This window comes from Chelonoidis abingdonii, chromosome 5 (assembly GCF_003597395.2).
Source record: "Chelonoidis abingdonii isolate Lonesome George chromosome 5, CheloAbing_2.0, whole genome shotgun sequence".
NCBI classification, from domain to species: Eukaryota; Metazoa; Chordata; order Testudines; family Testudinidae; genus Chelonoidis; species Chelonoidis abingdonii.
Window position 1 is genome coordinate 126673929 of NC_133773.1, and position 16261 is coordinate 126690189.

General features: G+C 38.0%; 1 protein-coding gene across 1 annotated transcript in view; it reads right to left on the bottom strand.

Moving 5' to 3' along the window:
• Window positions 1–475: 475 nt before the first annotated feature.
• Window positions 476–16261, bottom strand: part of RNF4 (ring finger protein 4) — a 33864-nt gene continuing 18078 nt past the window's right edge. The window contains 4 exon segments of the mRNA XM_075066631.1: window positions 476–3439; window positions 4047–4095; window positions 9538–9700; window positions 15634–15643. Coding sequence (XP_074922732.1) covers window positions 3290–3439; window positions 4047–4095; window positions 9538–9700; window positions 15634–15643 — 372 coding nt within the window. The 3' untranslated portion in view covers window positions 476–3289.

Genomic DNA, 16261 nt, shown 5'->3' on the forward strand with positions numbered 1-16261 from the left:
TTAACAAGATTTCCGTTTTAAGGTGACCAGAGTAACAAAATCAAATAAAGATTTGAGAAGAACAGTTGTGTTTTTGCAGTACTGTGCCCCTTAATTTTGTAAGTTTAGGCAAGAGGGTGTGCTTTTGTAGTTACAAATTCAATTCCCTCATGCCTGCCTCTTGTCCTTTCCTTTCTTATCCTCCTCATTCCCTTCTGCTTGAGGGTTTGTATTTAAAAATTTACATTACAAGGTACACATTTCATTATGTGCTTAACAGGTAACATCAGCACAGAGTTGTTTAGTTACCCTATTAGGCTTCCAAGTCTTAAAATCTTTTGTACTGCACACTCAAGTATTAGACTAAGAGAAACGTTGACCAAAAAAAGTAAGAAATTGAAACCTTTGGGATTTAGGAATAGGCAATCAATTTGTCCCCCCTCCCCCCGCACTAAATTATAATACAAGTTGACTAAAATAAATGGAGTACTTCTGATTGGACAAATTAATAGTTTTATTTCCATCTGTTAATGAGTTATTTGCCTACCCAGTAGAGTCCAAAGTAGATCTGACATATAGATATGAACACAATTAAATACAGGAAAATCTGAACTATACACAATGACAAGTGAAAAACATACATTTATATAATCAAAAAAATCTTTATATTATCGATCAGTCCTTGCAAATGTCATAAGCTATACTGAGCCACTGCCTTTACTGGAAATTAAAATATATCTATTTCAAGTTTTTAAAAATTATAATGCAACTTTAACATATGCCATTTTGATATTGAAAGTTTAAAATTTGTTTTCAAGTACACAAAATGTGGCACTTAATAAGGACCACAAAAATTAAAAACTTTTGTTGTTGAATATTCTACAGTTTGCGGTATCTGAAGTCCAAGTATGTTTATATACTGATATGCAAGCTATAAAGGGCTATTCACATGGTAGAAACTGTGCAAACAAACAAAAACCACAAACACACAGTTCAGACTAAGGCTAGTACTCAAATTAAAGATGTAGGGACATGCTACTCGACCACAACCCCAGACGTAATGCTTTACATTTGTACGTTCTTATTGCCTTCCCGATACACAGTAATTTAAGTGTGATGGCTCAGATATATGAGCCATTTACCTTAATTTAGAAATTACTGGGAGGGTTTTAATAGTCAAGTGTATGTGGCCCTAAATTACTAGACAGTGTCACAGTGGGCTGCTTTTTCTGCATGTGACAGATGCTTCTGAATAATTTTGAGAATAAAGTTCTTGCTCAGTTTGTCTTCCAAGACATGTAAAGAAAAAAAAAGAAAAAACTTTTCTGTAAACAAAAAGATACAGAAATTAATTGCACTGTCATGAAAATATTTTAGGAAAGTCTTCGTTCAGCACTAGGTTTAAATAATTCAGTGCAAGTGAGAGCAACTACTGGCGATTATACCTTTTAATATGTAGAGAGTATTGCCAGGGTGCATAAGTTGCAGTACAGCAGGCTTTTCCATGTAATACAATCTCTGATTATGCGAGGATGAGAGTAGCACAAGGATTACATTTCTCCAGGGTAAGTCATCATATTGCTACATAGAGGCCATATTCTGCACAACATTGTTTATTGTTGGATAGACACTTCTTCAAAGTTTAAATGGCTAATCAGAGCAGCTTCTTTAATTTAAAACAATCAATTCTCCCACTGGTGGAATAGTAAGATATTACTACTTATTATGTGTTAATTACATACCTCTTGAAATTCTGTTTTCGGAAGTCTAGGGGGGTGGGGGGAGATGGTAAAAAAATCTGAAAAATTTATTCTAAAACAGCCTTCAGAGTAGCTGGCAGTTTATTTTTGTTCATGTTTCACAGACTAGCCTTCAGTTATAATACTGTATTGTATCATGGAACAAAACATTGGCCCAAGTGTGAGGTATGTACAGAGATCATAGAAAACTGATGTTAACATCTTGCCCACACATAGAAGTATTACAGTTAAATGCATCAATTCACCCAGGAACCACATCTCCTTGTAATTTTGTGCTGAAATAAAAATTCTATTGAATAGCACTCAGCAGTCAGTCCTGAAAATAAATGGTAAACTGGCTAATGGTGCAGATTCAGATGCAGCTTTTTGAAAAAACATGCACCTGACCAAATGTTTATTTTAAAAGAGCTATACAAGCTTTATTGCACATTTTAATCCTCAAGACAATGAGTGACCAATTAGACTGCACTTGTTCAGCATTCCTACCCCAACATCAATACCAAGCCAGTGACTGAAGCCTAAATTAAATATATTTAAGATTAAACAGACCAGTGTACTGTTAGCATTGTATATGTTTAAACCTGTTAGTATAGAAGCAGAATACACAAAGTGAATGTACTGAACTTTAAACATTACACTAGGTATGCTTTAGAGAGGACCAAGATTTGTCTAGTCTGGTATTCAGTTGATGAAAAACTTTTATAAAAACAGCATGCTCAGAGAAAAGGCATTAATTTACTGCTCAGCTGTGATTATAGGGAAACACTGAACAGTATTAAAGCAAGAAATCTCACCACAGATTAGGAAACACTTCAATACTGGGATTCAAATCAAGTAATTCTTGGGCAGTTACAATATACCAGAAACAAAATACTTTCACATTATGGAAGTTGTAATTTGGCCATCTACTCTACACCTCAGAGCCCGTAAGTATAGGTCTGCAAGAATACCAGTTAAAGAAAGATTATTGGCTGGCTAACAGCATATTAGTTCAATGCATTACCCTGGTATACAATTTAATATTGCATTAAGTTTTTGCCTGTCACAGAACTCATTCTATTTGGACAAACTGCACTGCAGGTAAAACTACATGCAGAATGCTCTCCCATAATTTGTTGCCTCCCACCCTCATCATGATAAGATTCAAATGAAAGCATTTATACATACTGTAGGCAATGTAACTTATTTATCGGGGGGGGGGGGTAAGGGGCAGGAGTAATCAAAAGCATTTGAGAAAAAAAGAAATCCAGAACTCATGTTCAAGAACTTCAAAAGAAGTAGAAGGAAACAGAACATCAGCTGCTTCATTGGTGACACATACCAACCTGTGTTTGCAGACCTTCAAGAACTTTTAACATGAACAAGCTACTTTTGACAGTATGACTGGACCATAAGAAAGCTGTTTAGATATGCACAAGTTAATTCTCCAAAAATCCATTTTACTACAACTGGGTGGGCAACCTGTTGCTCCTTTAATCTTCAAGGCATCACAAATGCATGACATTTTCATCAAGATCCAGTTGAGGTTGTCCTGAGAAGAATTCAAGTGCTTATATATAAATTGGATGGTACTGTTTGTGATTGAGTTTTTTCCTACAAGTTGGGCAAGAGTTAGCATTTCTAAGGGAGTCACGGAGGCACTGACTACAGAAGACATGGCCGCATTTGGTTGACACGATAAGTCGTCCACTTTGTATAATCTGAAAGAGAAGAAACTATAAAGCTGAAGTCTATGAGAAAGGCTTTGCACAAGAGCAATATTGATTACATAACTGTTTAAGAGCAAATCTTTGCAATCCATAATAGTCGGTGACTTTAGCACTGTTTATTCAAGACTTACGGAAATATGTATTGTCATCAGCTGGCTCTCAGGAGCAAGTTACCCTTAACAAATATACTGTCACATATTTTTTTATGACATATGGCTCAACACATCAATTACCATTTAAATACTTGCAAAATTTAGCAATTCAGAATCTTAGTCACTAGGAGCAGTCAGAGAGGTACTCTGGTTTGGTAGCATGTTTGTCACAACTTGAGAATGGAAGAGTCTTCTAATGCAGGTAGTAAAGGAATATCATAATTAATTTATTCTTCTATTAAGGAAACTGAATATCCTACAAAAGATCCTGGAGAAGATGCTATCACCCTTATGCACTGACATAAAAACTAAGATTTTCTCTAATGTGTACAATAGTTTGACTCTCCAAATACAACTAGGTAACAAGTGTAGTGATTCTGTACCTCACATTTTAATTCTTCCTTCAGTGGAACAAAAAATATTGTAGACAAGGTGTAAGTTCTTACCTCCGAGTATCCATCCATGCAAATTGGACAACTAACGGTACCTGAAGGCCTAAAAAACCCCCAAAACAATATGTTAGTTCCATTATGCACTGGAAGCTTCAGACAATATCTGGTTGTTTTGTATCCTCGTGTTTGCCTCAGGCAAGAACCTATTCTCTTCCTCAGACTCAAGAAACTAGGCTTTTGGCCAACTTCTATTATGCTGAATCAAACGCTCACCTGGGGCACGCTCATGTTAGACACTATTTGTTACACTAACGAGATTAGGGTCTCTTACACCTCACAGGAGAAGGCCCTTATTTTCCATTCACCCTTTTCATGTTTACCATTTCTTCCCCCTCATCCCCACTATAATTGTCATAATAACAAAGAAGTAACTTTTGAAAACAGTGGTAACTTACAGCACTGTACAGGTTACATGTAGCACATAAAATGGCAAGGCAGTCTCCAGAAGCTTTTTGGAACAGAGTTCACAATTCTAAGAACTAGCTGTTCCTTGCAGAAGTACACTGTAACAGGTTAACCGAACTACTCCAAGTTCTTTCATTTTAGAACAGCATGCAAACGTTTCAACTTCAAATCCCTCTCCTGGCTGAGGCTCACCACATCATCTTGTATACCAAGCAACAAAAACCACAAACTATTACATAAGAAATAAGCAAAGAGAAGGGGGATAGAGAGAGGGTGGGTGCTCATGAACTTACTGAGTATGAACTGAGTGATCATGGAGAGCACAATGAAGCCCGCTTGAAAATTTTATTTATTGTTATTTCAAGCTCTGTTGAGTTTCCCTTTAAACATTCTCCACTGCAGATATTTTCACTAGTGGCTGGATTGCTGAAGTTGATGGCAGTGATAACATGCTAGAACACATGCACCACTCAAGGTGGATAAAAACGGATCTTAAAAAATGGATTTTTTTAAAAAACTTAAACATTGGTCTATTTTTAAAAACAAATTTAAAATTAAATTTGAAATGAATACGATCTATGTTAAGGCCTAAACTTCTTAGAATCATTTATATTAAATGCAAAAATTAATATTAAGCAGTACGTTTCTTGCCAAGTTTTAAGGAAGTTAACCACTACACTACAGTTTGTTGAAGTGCTAAGAGAGCTTTTGACAGCATCTCAACTTCTGCAAGTGCAGAGAGAGACTTTGTCATTTCAGTTTATTCAGCTAGTTCACTTTAGTGACTAATTCATTCAAAGTTCAGAAAGCAATTGGGAGTGGTAAGAGCAGAAAATCTTGTTTTCTTCTTCCAATCTTCGAATAAAAAAGTAGGTGTGAGGAGGCTTCTACTAGTTCTAAAAAAAAATCTTCCAGGACATGATGAAATGATCAGATTGTTTCTGGTCACCAACTACAGACACATACCTCCCCCTTTGTTTAAATAAATCAGTTAAATTTTAAATGCAGAACAAGCTGATAAATATGCTGGATAAATTACCTTACATAAGAAAAAAGTTTAACATTTTAAATCCTTTTTTGTGCATTTTGAATTTCTATCCAGAGATGGACACAAATCACAAGTAAAAACTTAAGACATCATTCACCATTTTCTAACAATAAAAAAATTAAAAAGAAAAATAGAGAATCTGTATAAAAGTATAGTTAAGCTATAATTACTTAAACATGCACACAGTATTTCCTCTGGGTAAGCAAAAAACCACCAAAATTATTGTCAAGGCTATATTTCGTTTCAAATAATATTTTGAAGGGTTACCAAACTAATGAGAAAAGCAAGCACAAAGTACAAGTGCAAAACACAATTACAATAGATTTAAAATCAAGACTTTCTACTTGCTGATATAAATCACTGATTTTAATTAGGATTCATATCAATCCATCCTGACCACACTCCAGGACCATTTATGTCATTAGTACCCAGCTTCATAGAAGATTGATAGGTCTAGGGACAGCAGAACACAGATGCACCTCTCATGTCCATTATATATACGCTTCGACACAAGATGGTCGGTTTCAAGTAAGCCACATTATTGTCTTGCATAGGAGATTAAAAAAAGTGATCCAAAATAAACTGGGAAAATAAGTTAAAATAAAAGATGGACAATTTCTGATTAACACCAAATATTCTGTCCTAGGAAGGGATTTCCTCTTATGCTACTGACCTCTGTATATTGCTTCAGCAATGCTTAGGGCTTCAGAAGTGCATCACTTGGGGTGGGAGGGAATTGAACAGGCACAGGAACCATCTACAACCACCACAGGCCCTACTCAGCCTCCCAGCCCCTTTTCTGGAACTTGCTATGGCAGAGACAGGAGGAGGAACGGCAGAGATGGTGTGATAGAGTTCCCAGGGCGAAAGAAGTATGCCGCACCTTTTGCAAGTTATTCACCACAATTCATCTCGCTTTATATATGCAAACCCTCAACCAAAGTGTATATGGATATAAGCTACTTGAGAGATAGGTAGAACAGTGGATACGTACATTAGCTTTGTCTTGAGTCAGAGTCTAAATGCTTAATGGAATAAGACCATGAAACGAGCAATGATCAAGCTATCTACTATCCCAAATAAGGTAAACCCAAATAAGGTCTGGTGACTAACAGATTCCAGTAGTTGGGGGAGCCAAATTTTTAAGCGAGAAGTGACATTTTGGCATTTTTATAAGTTTGCACAATGGTTACTTATAGCAAATGTAGTTTCCCCTTGCTTTAGCGAGCACTGAATTCGTGTCACACACAAAGCTAGATGCTGGTCCTCAGAAAGTTTGAATTCACTTCACTGGCAGTGTTCAGACATATCTAACACTATCATTCCTTCAGGGTTAATTTGAGGGAGCTGCCCAATCAGCTTCCTGCCTAATAATTGTACCACTTGAGCAGCTCAGGCCTGTTATGTGCTGCCTGAGCTACTGCCTTCAAACAAAAAAGGAGTTTTTAGACTTCAAGCTATTTTATGCCTTTTACCTACAGCTTCCATCTGCAGATCTCTGTGCCAGAGAAGAAGTGTTAAAAGCAGTAATGTGAAGATTAGATATTTATATAGGTGAGGGGAAAGGGAAGAAATGTGTAATACAGAATTGAAGTTTGCACTAAATTTAATAGAATAACTGAATGCTGGAATATTCCTTCTACATGAAAATAATGTGCCTGAATTTGGTGATTGGGTGTCTCTAGAATTTGAAGTCCACAACAAAGACTGGCCGTTCTACCTGGCAAGTTTAGAAAAAGAGAGCTCTCCGAGAAAGAAAAAAAAAAAGAAAAGTTTTCCCCAAAAGTAGTTTTCAAAGTCAGAGGGATCCCTAGAGAAAGAGGTCACATGAAGATGGCTAGCTAGCTCAATTATTAAAAAAAAAATAATAATAATAATTAAATGTCTCTGTAGGTTTTAAATTTAGAACTATTGGGGAAGACGAGACGGCTGCTTAATCTTGAAATCTGGCACCCTCATTCTCCTCTTATTCCCTTCTTTTGGGAATCAGGCATTTAAAAAGCTCTGCAGGATGCTTTTTGCATTTGTGGACATGGAAAGAGATTTATTTTCCAATTACATGGAAAGCCTGTGATAGTATAATTATATTTCTATTATACACTGGAGTTTGTATTATAATCTTGGCATATTCTAATCAAAGAAAGGAGGAAAATGACTATAGCTAAATTGTATTTCATTAATTATTGAACATTTGCTTAATTCAACAATTCAAATTGGGATTCTGATGGTAGACAGATGATGAGATTCAGTCTCAGGGCTGTAGTTACATTAAATGATTCTAGTGATAAACTGTGTACCCTTCGGGAACATTTACCTGAGGTAAAACAAGGAATATGTATAGCTAATCATTGTATGAATTATGCTTGTACATGGGTACTTACAGAACTATCTGAAGCAATCTCATTGAGAATGGGTGAGATCACAGAAGGAAAATATAGTTTGTTTGGTTTTTTTAAGAGGACCTGCAGAGTTATACCTAGGTTAGGCTGACTAGGCTATTTGGAAAAAAATACTGGCACAAATTAAACAAAATCTATTTATAAACACCCGAAGGATAATGCGGTTTTAGGAATAGCCAGTATGGATCTATCAAGCACAACTCATGCCAAACCAACCTAATAAAATAATAATAGAAGATATACCAATCTCCTAGAACTGGAAAGGAGCTTGAAAGGTCATTGAGTCCAGCCCCACTAGCAGGATCAAGTACTGATTTTTGCCCCAGATCCCTAACTGGCCCCCTCAAGGATTAAACTCATGACTCTGGGTTTAGCAGGCCAATGCTCAAACCACTGAGCTATCCCTCCCCTCCATTTTCCTTCTGTGACAAGTCTAGTGGATATGAGGAAGCAGTTTAAGTGACGCACCTTGATATTAATAAGGCTTTTGATCCAGTCCCACATGACATTCTTATAAGTCAACTAGAAAAATGTGATCTATGTGAAATTCCTATAAGGTGGGTGCACAACTGGCTGAAAGACCATACTCAGGAGTGATCAATAGTTTACTGTCAGATTAAGAGGGTCTATCTAGTGAGGTTCTGCAGGGGTTAGTCTTGAGAGCAGAACTATTCAATATTTTGTTAATGACTTGGATAATGGAGTGGAGAGTATACTTTTAAAATTTGCAGAAGATGCCAAGCTGGGCGGAGTTGCAAGCACTTGGGAGAACAGGATTAGTGGGCAAAATGACCATGAGAAATTGAACTCATCTGAAATCAACATAATGAAATTCAATAAAAGGTAAGAACCAAATGCTGTAATTAGAAAGGAGAAATCAAATGCACAGCTACAAAATGGGGGAATAATTGGCTACATGGTAGTACTGCAGAAAAGATCTGGGATTTATAGAGGATTACAAACTGAATGAGACAACAATGTGATGCAGTTGAAAAAAGGCTAATATTCTGGGTTGTATTAAGCAAACTGTTATAGGTAAAACATGGGAGGAAACTGTCTCACTATTCAGCACAGCTGAGGCTTCAAATGGGAGTACTGTATCTAGTTTTGGCCGGCATACTTGAGAAAAATGAGAAGAAATTGGAGAGATTTCAGAGTAGAGCTATACAAACGATAAAAGGTTTAGAAGAAAAATCTTGGTGGGTATTCTGACTTCCTGTAGGACACCAGTGAAAATAGTTACCTACCTCATTCTTTCATACAAAGCTCAAGGACCAGAACAATGCTCTAAGTTACAATTTTGTTGCTTTTGATTAGCATTTCCTCTTGCCATGCCTCTGAATTGTCTCTTCAGTTGACTTTTAATCCAAAAACTAAACCAGGTATTGTCTCAATTTTTAAAGATATTGTTCCATTTTTTCCTTATTTCAATAGCAGCTTTAATATTCCCATTCTTACATAAAGTAGAAGATATGAAGCTTCAGAATAGGTTAACAGTGTCAAAAAGGAGATTCTAAGCCACATACATGCCACTTCACTTCTCCTTTTCAGTAGGAGAAGGTTTGATTTTTTTTTTTTATAAATACAAATATTACATTTTACATGTCTACGGGAAGTTGCATAGGGTACATACCTTGAACTTGCAGTTTCATCCTCTAGTGTTCCTAAATCTCCAGACACCTTGTTTGTTACGTATACATCATTATCTCTTGATTCATCTTCATCATCACTACTTAATACACAGCTGTCAGATTGCTGTTGGCTTCTTAACCCTAGATTTCTCTGATGTTGATTCTCTACAATTCAATTGTGTTAAATTAGGTGTATTTCTAGGATTTTATAATGTTATTTCTGCAATGTATTAAATATGCACTGTTATATGACTATTTAACATGGACAAATCTATATTTAAATTATTTAAAAGCAAGTTTACTTGTGAAACTTAACACTTCCTGCTACCCCAAGAAATACATAATTGTATATTAAAACAGAATTTAGCTTAATTGGTCATCTGCTCTTATTCCCACTGAACAGATATGAATCTTAAGCCTTTTCTGCATTCGTAGATATACCTTCACAATTATGCCAGTACTACTGTAGTTATACCAATGTATTATGCAGCTAAATTCCCCATATAGACAAGCCCTTAGATATGGCATCCTGTCACACATGTGACTAGTTACTGTAAATAAATTGAAGTGTTCTGGGGGAAGAGGCGAGGCTAACTCTACAACTATCACAACAAAGTAAGGGATAAGCAATGAAAGAGCTTGGATACCAGCATGCAGGTGGCTTTTTTAAAAATAGCATAACAAATCAGGAGTGCATGAGAACCTTGCCAATCACATAAACTGCCTATATCTAGGCTATTGGCTACAGTATTCAGTTGCAGCTCTTAAGGATTAGCCACATGCACCATAGAGACTTATTTATGTCACAGAGTTTAAGATATTACAGATATTGCCGGTAGTGATGCTGCCCAATGCTTTCCCTTATAGATCTTCTTTTCAGTTGTTTACATTGCCAAAATAACCATTTGGGCTAAATTTCCTCATTCCATGTGTCTGATTTTGGATTAATATTTTAGAAAATTTCACCAAAACAGTTTGACTATTTCTGAAAACAGGTTAGGGAACAGTACCTTAAAGATTAAAAAAAAAATTGCACACAGTTTCACTGAGAAACTATTGCCTTCAGGCTTTGGAGCAGGGTACTGAACCTCTCACAATGAAATGTATGAGTGTGGGTGTTTGGTCACTGGTGTCAGCAATTTGGCTTTTGCAGCTCAATGAAAAATACACCCAAGTTTGTCCAATGTATAAACTTGGAAAGTCTGTTTGTACATGCTTAGCAGAAGCTTGTTAGAGTTGGCACCAGAACTCTCAGAAGTTTCCACATAAATTAACCATACTTCATGACTAAGGCTGCGAGTTTGTCACAGATTCCATGACCTCCATGACTTCTGCATCGACAGATGCAGCTGGCCTGGGGCTGCCTGAGCTGCTCAGGCAGCCCCTGGGTCAGTTGCACCAGCGGTTGTCTTGGGTGACTGCCCCACCACCACCCCTAGCAGGGGGAGTTTCAATGTGAGAGGGGGCTCAGGGGTGTGGGATGGGCCATGGGAGGGAGTGAGGGCTCTGGGCAGTGCTTACCTTGGGGAGCTCCCCAGAAGCTGCAACACATCCCCTCCCTCAGCTCCTAGCTCTGCATGCTGCATCCATCCACAGGCACCACCCCTGCAACTCCCATTGGTCATGGTTCCCGGCCAATGGGAGCTGCAGAACCAGCACTTGGGGAAGGGGCAGCATGCAGAGCTAGGAGCTGAGGGAGGGACGTGTCGCTGCTTCCGGGGAACTGTGAGGAGTTGGGTAGGGAGTCTGCCATCCCCATCAACCCCCACTTGGGGTCCTGCCTGCTCCCCAACAAACACCCACAGCACTCACTGGATCACTCAGAGCACCCATGGCACACCCTAGGCTGCCCCCCACCCTCATGCTTTAGTCAGGGGTATATAGTACAAGTCATGAACAGGTCACGGGCCACGAATTTTTGTTTACGACCCATGACCTCTACATGAGTTGTACTAAAAATACCCGTGACTAAAATATAGCTGTCTTCATGACCACACAGCTCCAATGTGCTAATGAACTTCCCATAAGCCACCTGCAGAATTCTGTATAGTGGATCTAAAGGGTCCTACCCTGCTAATGATACAGTTAGGGACCATACTGATCCCTAAAAATGGAATTTTCACATCGTCATTCTTTTGACATGGTAACATTGACAATGTTACCAAGTCAAGTGCTCAATAGTTAGGAAATGCCAGAATAAAAGTGTAACCTTAATTCAGTCTCTTTCTGTATATGCATTATGATGCAGTCTTTATTATGATCACAAGCTTTTTCCATAGCATGTCTGCCTCATTCAGTGCACAGGAAAGACTATGCTCACTGAATGAGCAGCTATTCAATATTTATTTTTACAGGCATCATAACATCTTATTTATGACACCCCCTTCAGATCTTGTCCTAGATACAAAATGCTAAGTTTCGTCATGGCCTTTTTCCATGATGCTTATCACTGTAGTATCTGTGTACTTCACAAATGTTAATGAATTTGTCTTCACCACACCTCTGTGAGGTAAGATGGTATTATTGGCCCTATCTAGCAGGAACAAAGGAAAAGAGAAATTAAGCTCAAGTGCATCCACTAAGTTTAGATAAGAACAACTATACTGGGGCAGACAAAAAAGTCCATCTAGCTCAGTATCTTGTCTTCTGGGAGTGGCCAATGGCAGGTGCCCCAGAGGGAATGAACAGAACAGGTAATCATCAAGTGATCCATCCCCTGTCGCCCATTCCCAGCTTCTGGCAAACAAATAGAGGCTAGGGACACCATCCCTGCCCATCCTGGCTAATAGCCATTGATGGACCTACCCTCCAGGAATTTATCTAGTTCTTTTTTTAACCCTGTTAAAGTCTTAGCTCTAATGTCTTCTGGCAAAAAGTTCCACAGGTTACTGTGTGTTCTGTGAAAAAATAACTTTCCTTTGTTTTAAACCCGCTGCCTATTAATTTTATTTGGTGACCCCTAGTCCTTGTGTTAGGAGGCAGAGTAAACAACAACACTTCCTTATTTACTCTTTCTATACCAGTCATGATTTTATAGCTGTCTTATCCCCCTTAGTTGTCTCTTTTCCAAGCTGAGAAGTCCCAGTCTTACTAATCTCTCTTCATATGGCAACCATTCTGTACCCCTAATCATTTTTGTTGCCCTTTTTTGAACTTTTTCCAATATATCTTTTTTGAGATGGGGAGACCACATCAGCACACAGTTTTCAAGATGTGGGCATATTATGGATTCATAGAGGCAATACAATATCTATCCCTTTCCTAATGATTCCCAACATTCTGTTTTTTGACTGCCAGTGCACACACTGAGTGGATGTTTTCAGAGAACTGTTCACAGTGACTCCAAGATCCCTTTCTTGAGTGGTCACAGCTAATTTAGACCCCATCATTGTATATGTATAGTTAGGATTTTGTTTTTCCAGTGTGCATTACTTTGCATTTATCATCAACATTGAATTTCATCTGCCATTTTGTTGCCCAGTCACCCAGTTTTGAGAGATCCTTTTGCAGCTCTTTGCAGTCTGCCTGGGACATAACTATCTTGACCAGTTTTGTAACTCGTTGTTTACCCCTTTTTCCAGCAACAGAGTCCTGTGGCACCTTACAGACTAACAAATGCACTGGAGCACAAGCTTTTGTGGGTGAAATCTTATGCTCCAATATATTTGTTGGTCTACGAGGTGCCACAAGACTCTTTGTTGCTTTCTACAGATCCAGACTAACATGGCTGCCTCTGATACTTGAGATCTTTTTTCAGATCATTTATGAATATGTTGAATAGGACTGGGCCTAGTACAACCCCCTGAGAGACACCACTATTTATGTCTCTCCGTTCTGAAAAAACAGACCATTTATTCCTACTTTTGTTTATCATCTTTTAAGGACTTACCAATCCATGAAAGGACCTTCCCTCTTATCCCATGACTGCTTACTTTGCTTAAGAGCCTTTGGTGAAGGACCCTGTCAAAGGCTTTTTGAAAATCCAAGCACACTATATCCACTGGATCCCCCTTGGCCACATGCTTGTTGACCCCCTCAAAGAATTCTAGCAGATTGGTGAGGCATGATTTCCCCTTACAAAAATCATGTTGACTCTTCCCCAACAAATTATGTTGAACAATATTGTTCTTTACTATAGTTTCAACTAGTTTGCCCAGTACTGAAGGCAGGCTTACCAGCCTGTAATTGCCGGGATTACTTCTGGAGCCCTTTTTAAAAACTGGTGTCACATTAGCTATTGTCCAGTCATTTGATACAGAAGCTAATTTAAACGACAGGTTACAGACTACAGTTAGTAGTCCTGGAATTTCACATTTGAGTTCCTTCAGAACCCTTGGGTGAATATCATCTGGTCCTAGTGATTTCTTGTTTAATTTATTAATTTGTTCCAAAACCTTCTCTAATGACATCTCAATCTGGGACAGTCCCTCAGATTTGTCACCTAAAGAATGGCTCAGGTTTGGGAAATCTCCCTCAATTGTCAAGACCAATGCAAAGAATTCATTTAGTTTTGCCTCAGTGACCTTAATTGTCCTTGAGTGTGCCTTTAGCATCTCAATTGTCCAGAGGCCTCACTGGTTGTTTAGCAGGCTTCCTGCTTCTGATGTACTTTAAAAAAAAAAGTTTGCTATTACTTTGAGTCTTTGGCTAGCTGTTCTTCAAACTGTTTTTTGGCCCTCCTAATTATATTTTTACACTTCATTTGCCTGAGAGTTTATGCTCCTTTCTATTTTCCTCACTAGGTTTTAACTTCCACTTTTTGAAGGATGCCTTTTTGCCTCTCACTGCTTCCTCGTACTTTGTTTAGCCACAGCGGCTCTTCTCTGGTTCTCTTACTATGTTTTTTAATTTGGGGTATACATTTAAGCTGAGCCTCTATTATAGTGTCTTTAAAAAGTTTCCATGCAGCTTGCAGGGATATTACTTTTGGTGCTGTACCTTTTAACTTCTGTTTAACTAATCTCATTGGTTGGATACCCAACTTGAGGGACAAGGACCTGATTTTTCAGACTATTCAGTATTTTATAGCACTGGGTATATTCAGAATAGAGGTTCCATTGTCTTCAGTTGCAGCTAGTGTTCAGCACATCCACAAGTCAGGCCTCAAACTATCACAGGTTGAGTATTAATGGCCACCTTTGAAAAGTTTTGGTTTAAGTAAATTCCACAGGATCAGATAAAGATAAAAAGAGAATCAAATTATCCAGTGCAGTATTCAGGGCCATAAATCAATAGATTATCCTCGCTCCCTGCAGTCTTCTGCCTCATTCACTACATACTGTTCAATTTGTGAAAAAGTGAGGGAGAAGAGGAAAGGCAAAGGTCCAACAGACAACAGCATAATTCACCAGATAACTTGGATTTGTTCCCGTGCACTGAGACAGTTCTGTGGAAAATATAATTAGTTTTCAATTACAATACCTGTGAACCAGGGGAGTGAAGTAAGATTGCACAGACAACTGTAATTTTGGCATTTCCTGACTTTGCAACCTTAATGTTAAGTTTTGTTTATGTAATATGGAGTCTTGGAATGACCATTTCTCTGTAAAGATTTCAGTAGAAACCCATAGTAGTGTCCCACCACATATACACAAGCCAAGGGATTGTGAAGTCTAGTTGGAGGGAGCATTTGAGATTTTGGCAAAGTTCTGCTTTACTGCAGACCAACAAATTAGACTATGTATCTTCAAGTTTATTCTACTTTCTCAAACTACACGCACTACCATGTGGGGTAAAAGTGTTGAGAATTGTATCAAGGGTCAATGACCACATTGGGGTTATTTCATGAAATAAGTGCTGATACAGAAGATTTAATCTTCAGATGCTGTATTAAATAGTATCAACACAGGGAGCGTTTCCTTAGTATGAGTATGTTGATTACTAGTAATTAAAAGCAATAAATTTGATTTCACTGACTCGTTTAGTTTGACATTGTAAGCAATATACACATACCCGAGGATGAACGAGTGAGACAATTTTAAAGGGAGGCTAGTGGAAAGCATATTCTTGCTAGCAAGGTGTGCACATACCATACAATGCATTACAAAATGGTCACAGTTCTGTTATTAGCTGGGAATACATGAAATAGGACTACTCACCTTCAACAATCTTGTATTAACATGAGGGAGAGAAGAGAAAAAAAATTCAACTCGGTTGTGCACACATATGCATTATGGACAAACATCTTATGTTCATTCTTATTTGTTTGGAGCTGTATTAGCAGAGCGAGGAGGCATGAGGCAGAGCAATAATTGTGCATATTGCTGGAAACATGTCACCAACTCTGCAAATCAAGCTAATGGTGTCGGTCATGCACCTTCATGAGATAATGTAAAATCCTGTTGTGACTTAACAGTTCATCATGGTACTACAGTAACAGATGCAAGCCATCATTTTAAAATCAGTACTGTAGTTTGTTTTAAGTTGCAATTCTCAGTCAACATTAGGATAAACGGTCGACAAATTTAGAACCCCTTCAAAAAGGGATCATTTTCCTTAGATGACTTGCATGGGATTTTCAGAACTACTGTATATACTTCATCATAAGCCAGTTTGTTTATGAGCTGACTCCCCCAAGACAGATAAGTAAAAATGGAAAATTTTTATAACCTGTTCATAAGCTGACCCTGTAATTCAGGGGTCAGAAAACTTTGGCTCCCGGGCCACCCGGATAAGTCGCTAGCCAGCGGAGATGGTTTGTTTACCTAGAGCATCTGCAGGCAGGCA